The 7184-nt window shown below is 45.8% G+C and overlaps 1 protein-coding gene across 1 annotated transcript; it reads right to left on the bottom strand.

Moving 5' to 3' along the window:
* Positions 1–1464: 1464 nt before the first annotated feature.
* LOC308288908 (uncharacterized protein) lies at positions 1465–7114 on the bottom strand (the record flags this gene model as incomplete). The annotated part of the gene is made up of 12 exons (XM_080730382.1): positions 7085–7114; positions 6272–6321; positions 5580–5706; positions 5138–5275; positions 4727–4831; positions 4326–4456; positions 4006–4149; positions 3639–3703; positions 3171–3361; positions 2109–2738; positions 1752–2024; positions 1465–1649 (listed from the first exon to the last, which is right to left on the bottom strand). The coding sequence occupies exons 2-12, from the start codon at positions 6296–6298 to the stop codon at positions 1465–1467; spliced, it is 2016 nt and encodes a 671-aa protein (XP_080586508.1). The 5' UTR covers positions 6299–6321; positions 7085–7114.
* Between the last annotated feature and the right edge of the window lie 70 nt (positions 7115–7184).

Raw genomic sequence — 7184 nt, forward strand, 5'->3', positions numbered from 1 at the left:
AGAGAGGAACACTTCTGGTTCTTACTTCTATTCAAGCATTAATCTGCATAGTCTGGCTTGTTTCTGCCTCACCAAGTCCTCATAAAAACACACAATACCACAGTGATAAGATAGTCTATGAGTGTGATGTGGGATCTACAGTTGGTTTTGCAGTCTTACTGGGTTATATTGGTTTACTGGCTCTCCTTAGCTTCATCCTAGCTTTCATGGCAAGGAATCTTCCAGACAACTTCAATGAAGCCAAGTTAATCACTTTCAGCATGTTGATCTTCTGTGCCGTGTGGATAGCCTTCATCCCAGCATATATCAGCTCTCCAGGCAAATATGCAGATGTGGTGGAGATATTTGCTATTTTAGCATCTAGTTTTGGCCTTTTGTTGGCACTGTTTGGACCAAAGTGTTACATAATGCTTTTGAAACCTGAGAGAAACACTAAGAAGTCCATCATGGGTCGGGGTGCCACCAAGATGTAGTACCACCAAGATGTAGTACAGTGATCCATCCACAGTTCTATTGTGAAAATAGCAGATCTACATGCTCACAACGCCTCGCAACGCGAGGCGTTGTGAGCATGTAGATCGGCTATTTTCACAATTTCTGCCTCTAATTAATGTGTCATAATTAATTTAACCCTCTATACACTTAAACGCTATGTTGGTTTGTTTACTGTTGAGTGAGAAAACAATGTTGCACATTAAATCATCTGGGGACCCCCCCCAAAATAATTGTGGGACCCCACCCACAGGTTGAGAACCACCGATGTAGTAGATACACATAGATAAATTCAACAACACTGTTTTCTCTGCATGGTTTTAATCGTTGCAAATGGACACATTTGATTGCTGATGAATTAAAGGTCACACTCAACAAGGGAGCCACGGTAGAAAAAACATTTATTTTGTGATCACAGGAAAGTGTGGGGGGAAAACATGTTTTATAATTAATGCAATGTCACTGTCATTCCACTGTCCGAGTTCACACCGGAGAGAGAGAAGCCTCACAGCTGTGACCAGCGTGGGAAAAGGTTCCGTACTAGGCAAAGAGAGAAGCCTTACTGCCGTGTCCAGTGTGGTGTGACATTCACAGTGGAGAGAAGCCCTACTGCTGTGTGGGGTGACATTCACAGTGGAGAGAAGCCCTACTGCTGTGTGGGGTGACAGATCATTCATACAGGGGAGAAGCCCTACCGTTGTGCAGATCATTAACCCATTTAGGCCTATCTCGCAGCGCGGCACTCGGTGCCGCGCTGCGAGCTTGTATATCTGCTATTTTTCAATAGTTAAAGCATAAAATAATGATTAAAGTGGTTCAAATCTAACACGACTCGGGCGCGTTCCAGGTATTTGAGTGTTAATAAAACAACAGAAACTAAAACAACAGAAACTAATCTTTGTATCTTTTGTATGCTCACACACACACAAAGGCACGCTCATACTAAATCTAAACAAAAGGCCAGAGAAGGTTTTAATCGAGTGCAGCAGCAGCAGCAGAGACACATTGGTGTTTCTTCAGGTGAGCCGAGCGCGTGAAACTCTTGCCACACTGTGCGCAGTGGAAAGGCTTCTGTCCTGCGGGGAGACACCGGTGACTCTTCAGGTGATCTAACAGAGCGAAACTCTTGCCGCACTGTCTGCAGTGGTATGGTTTCTCTGCAGAGTGGAGACGCCGCTGGTGTGTCCTCAGGTTACCTGCAACGTTGAAACTCTTCTCACACTCTTGGCAGTGGTAGGGTTTCTCTCCAGAGTGGATACGCAGGTGTGTCTTGAGGTGTCCCGGCTCGTTGAAACTCTTCTCACACTGTCGACAGCGGTACGGTCTCTCTCCTGTGTGGGTACGCTGGTGCGTCGCCAGGTGATGTGCATGGCGTAAACTCTTGTCACACTGTCGACAGCGGTAGGGTTTGTCTCCTGTGTGGGTACGCTGGTGCGTCTTCAGGTTACCTGCCCGAGTGAACGTCTTCTCACACTGCCGACAGCCGTAGGGTCTCTCTCCTGTGTGGGTACGCTGGTGCTTCTTCAGGTTCCCTGCCACGCTGAAACTCTTGTCACACTGTTGACAGTGGTAGGGTTTGTCTCCTGTGTGGGTACGCTGGTGCGTCTTCAGGTTACCTGCCATAGCGAACGTCTTCTCACACTGCCGACAGCTGTAGGGTCTCTCTCCTGTGTGGGTACGCTGGTGCGTCTTCAGGTTCCATGCCTCGCTGAAACTCTTGTCACACTGTTGACAGTGGTAGGGTTTGTCTCCTGTGTGGGTACGCTGGTGCGTCTTCAGGTTACCTGCCCGAGTGAACGTCTTCTCACACTGCCGACAGCCGTAGGGTCTCTCTCCTGTGTGGGTACGCTGGTGGCTCTTGAGGTGAGACGACTGAGTGAACGTCTTCTCACACTGTTCACACTGGAAGGGTCTCTCTCTGGTATGAACAAGCTGGCGTGTCTTGGGGTTACCTAAAGGTTCCCCCCCCCCAGAGTGTCCAGTGTGTCCTTGTTTCAAGTTGGTTTCAGCAGAGCTGCTGGGGCCGTGCTGCTGCCGACAGGCTTGCGCTGCTGGGGGGATCTGTCCACTTCTCAGCATCTGGAAGTAGAGGTCGTTGTGGCTCCTCTTCAAGTGCTTGTGGTAGAAGAGCTGAGAGTTGAAGGCGTACGGACACTCAGGACAGCAGAAGGCCTGAGTCTGAGTAGCGGACTGAGTCCGAGTCTTGGAGGACTGGATCTTAGCCTTGGAAGACTGGGGCCCCGGTTCTGAGAGAGAGGGAGAGGCAGAGATTGAGTGAGTGAGTGAGTGAGTGAGTGAGTGAGTGCAGTGAGTGAGTGAGTGAGTGAGTGAGTGAGTGAGTGAGTGAGTGAGTGAGTGAGTGAGCGAGCGTTGAGCGAGCGAGCAAATTTCATGTAAACAACTGAAATACTGTCTCCTTGTCAAAATTCAGAGCAGAGTTTCGCGGATTGAAAGACATGGGTAAATTGACTGAACGTGTGTATAGTAGTAATTTTGTAGATAAATATTAGCACACAAAAAAACAAAATATCTCTATATATCTATGTATAATTCACACATCGATTAGTCTGATAGTATTTGACTAGACTAACTAATCTCTATCGTATAAATCAACAGTCGGTAAGTCATTTAGACGGGTTCCATTCAACAGACAGACAGACAGACAGACAGACGGCTACCTTTATCAGAACTCTTTTGGTCCCATATCTTATCAAAGATGATTCCCAGCTCCTTGGCGTAGTCATCCCCGTACCAGACCAGCAGTTCTTCTCCCTTTCTAACAGGGCGACAGGTGCGATACACAACGGCCTTTCGGAACTGGAACGCGACCAGGTTCTGTTCTTCCTCATAGCGAGCACAGTTGACATACCTGAAAAACACACAAATCAAGAGTGCCGAGGGTTGAATGCAGCTCTACAGAGATGACTTTTCAGAAGGGATTTAAAACGGGGCAAAGAGTCAGCAAGGAGACAGGTAGGTCTGAAATGTAGGACAGTGCAAGACTAAAAGCTAAAATGGGTGTTATACGATGACATTTTCTGGAACCAGTTAAAAGCCGTGCCTCATAGGAAATGCTTTGGTATAGGAGACACATTCACATGAGGGAGAGAAATCAAGTACTTTATTTCAGGAGAATTATATCTAACCTCATCCAGTTTGACTTGGTCTCGTCTTTGGCATCAATGTAGACATATTTTTTCTTCTTGCGAAGCTAAAGAGAGAGAGAGAGAGAGAGAGAGAGAGAGAGAGAGAGAGAGAGAGCAATCATTATTTATCTATAAGTATTGCCTACTGACATAAAAACGTCTATTAAACTAGATGTAACGATTTAGGATATGATATTATGTATGACTTAAAAACATAATCCCTGGTTACCATATAACTACTCACTAAGCAGTGTCCTTCATTGTAGATCTGACAAGATCCTATTTAACTTTCTTTTTTTCATGCATGTATCTGACAGTCAGATACACGCACGCACGCACGCACGCACGCACGCACTCACTCACTCACCACCCAGGAGTATCCGCTCTCCTCAGCTTCCTCTTTGGAGGTCCTGACTCCTTGATAGGGCCCAAAGTGAGCCCCCACATCAAGAGGATGCTTTCCCTTGTAGAACACCCCTAGACCTGCATTCGGGATGCGTGAACGTTTAATCTGCACACAGAGAGAGAGAGAGAGAGAGAGAGAGAGAGAGAGAGAGAGAGAGAGAGAGAGAGAGAGAGAGAGAGAGAGAGAGAGAGAGAGATCAACAGATATCAAGATAGTATAAAAAGTTATGTACATTGACAGTGTCTGTGTGTAATGTACAGAATATATGTACATAGTTTTACCTGGAATCTCTTGGGCAAAGTCTTCCTGGCTCTGTCAGGAACTCCGAGACGTATAGTACGACCAACCGTGAACACAGGAGGACCGTGTTCCTCACAGTGAGATAAGAAGAACACCTTACACGGGTCACAGTCTGGATGGACACACACACGCACGCACGCACGCACGCACGCACGCACGCACGCACGCACGCACGCACACAGACAGACAGACAGACAGACAGACAGACAGACAGACAGACAGTCAGACAGACAGACAGACAGACAGACAGACAGAGAACAAAGAGGTGAAGTGTGTTACAAAGTATGCCATATACAACTAAACATTGTACAAAGTATAGAAGAGAAGAGACAAAAACTGTGTGTGAGAGAAAAAACTGAGCAGACGGAATGGAAGTACTCACAGAAGTACTCTTCGTCGTCTGGCTCTTCCTCCTCGGTGTAATCGACCTTGGGCAGTTTTCTCAGCTCTCTGTCACTGGGGGGCACTGACAGTGTTTTCTGTCGACCTGACACAACACACAGACGGAGAAGACGGGTGTTCATGTGGACATTCAAATGCAGCTCATTCTAATGTTGACCTAAAGTTATGGATTTAGAACACAGCATATTTGATGGAATAAATAAAAGAAGACACAGCTTGGATGTGTCACATATGGTTGACTGTTTAAACCAAGCCCCAGGCGTTGTTGATTTAACAATACTATATTACTGTTATGGATTTAATTTAGCTTTATGAAAAAGCAGTCACACTCCACCAGCTCAACTTTACTATCGTGTACAGTAGTGTGACTATGGCAACCGTGTGGGATTACCAGACACGGAAGGAGTCCACTCCGCGTCTTCTTCATCCTTCTCCTCTTCCTCACTTGAGGAGGAGAGCCGAGGTGAGGGGGGGGTTTGGATGCGCTTGTTGCGACTCCTCATGAAGTCTGGAGGCTGGGACTTGATACCTGAAGGAGAAAGGAGGAGAGAACGCAGAGAGAGAGAGAGAGAGAGAGAGAGAGAGAGAGAGAGAGAGAGAGAGAGAGAGAGAGATAGAGAGAGACAGACACAGACAGACAGACAGACAGACAGACAGACAGACAGACAGACAGACAGACAGACAGACGGTTGGGTTCTAGAACACGACAGCACATTCCTGGCACTCTATCCAAATCCCAGTGGTTGCCTGATGTTTAAATAACACACCTGTATTTACTCTGCTTGGCAAAATACATATTTGTACCATTACCTGCAAACAGTTTTTAACATTACCTATGGAGAGCTTAAACAGGTGGTTGCTCTTCATGTTGGCATATCTGATCTTGTCAATCTCCCTCAGCTCGCTCCACTGTTTTTTGTTGAAATGACGTCTCAGGTCCTCAAAGTCCGGCAGCTTGACCTGTAAGGTAAGGCAGTGCGTCTCAAAGCAAGGAGCCCCAAGTGGACAGACACTTTAGAGCGACGACGTTGCTAGGTTTTCAATGTAACGGGTCCCGGGACCCGTCTTGCGACGACACGCGCATTATGTATCAACAGTGATAAAAACGTCACAAAGGACTTTGATTTAAACACATTTTACTACTCTAAACGTAGTTAATAAAGGACAGGTTTACAAGATGTCCTCAATCATATCTCATCAACAATGCCAAAACGCACAGCTGTGGGGAGACAGCAGTGAAATGACTGATAGCAGAAAGGATAGAGTTGTAGTGATGCTTTGTTCAAAAGGAGGGCGGATCAGAAGCAAGCAGCATCATCTCTGCACTTATTAGCTGATTTCAAGGACCCCCCCGTTAAGCAGGTTAGGGACCCCCACTTGATGGCATTTCTGGGGACCCCCAGACTCCACTCAGGGTAGAGCAGTTGTTGCACAGTATGTCACACACAGACTGGGTTAGCTCAACATGATAATGCTAGCACAGACTGGCTTAGCTGACCAAATGATAATGCTATTGCTGTCTCACCTGTTGCTCCGAGCAGCAACTCGCCATGTTTGCGGTCCTTCTGTTGACACCTGCAGGAGACACACACACACACACAACGTAGTTCAAGTGACAGAAATACACCAGCGAAAACATGAGAATGGAAACACTGCCCTCATGTGGATTCTTTGATATCCTGTTACGGGGAACAAACAAGAATGATTACTGTCACACTATGGAGCTGTTTAACACTGTTACTGAACAAACACTCTATAGCAATGATTACTGTCACACAATATGGAGCTGTTTAACCCTGTTACTGAACAAACACTCTATAGCAATGATTACTGTCACACTATAGAGCTGTTTAACACTGTTACTGAACAAACACTCTATAGCAATGATTACTGTCACACTATGGAGCTGTTTAACACTGTTACTGAACAAACACTCTATAGCAATGATTACTGTCACAATATAGAGCTGTTTAACACTGTTACTGAACAAACACTCTATAGCAATGATTACTGTCACACTATGGAGCTGTTTAACACTGTTACTGAACAAACACTCTATAGCAATGATTACTGTCACACAATATGGAGCTGTTTAACCCTGTTACTGAACAAACACTCTATAGCAATGATTACTGTCACACTATAGAGCTGTTTAACACTGTTACTGAACAAACACTCTATAGCAATGATTACTGTCACACTATGGAGCTGTTTAACACTGTTACTTAACAAACACTCTATAGCAATGATTACTGTCACAATATAGAGCTATTTACCAGTGTTACTGTCAACAAGCACTCTATAGCAATGATTACTGTCACAATATAGAGCTATTTACCCTGCCGTCTCCTCTCCTCTCCTCTCCTAGGTAAACACTGACAGGCGCAGCTGGGGGCGTCATTAGCAAGCCAGTGCAAAGACTCTTAAAGTGACAGTAC

This window comes from Nannobrachium achirus, assembly GCF_963921795.1.
Source record: "Nannobrachium achirus genome assembly, chromosome: 7".
NCBI lineage: Eukaryota > Metazoa > Chordata > Actinopteri > Myctophiformes > Myctophidae > Nannobrachium > Nannobrachium achirus.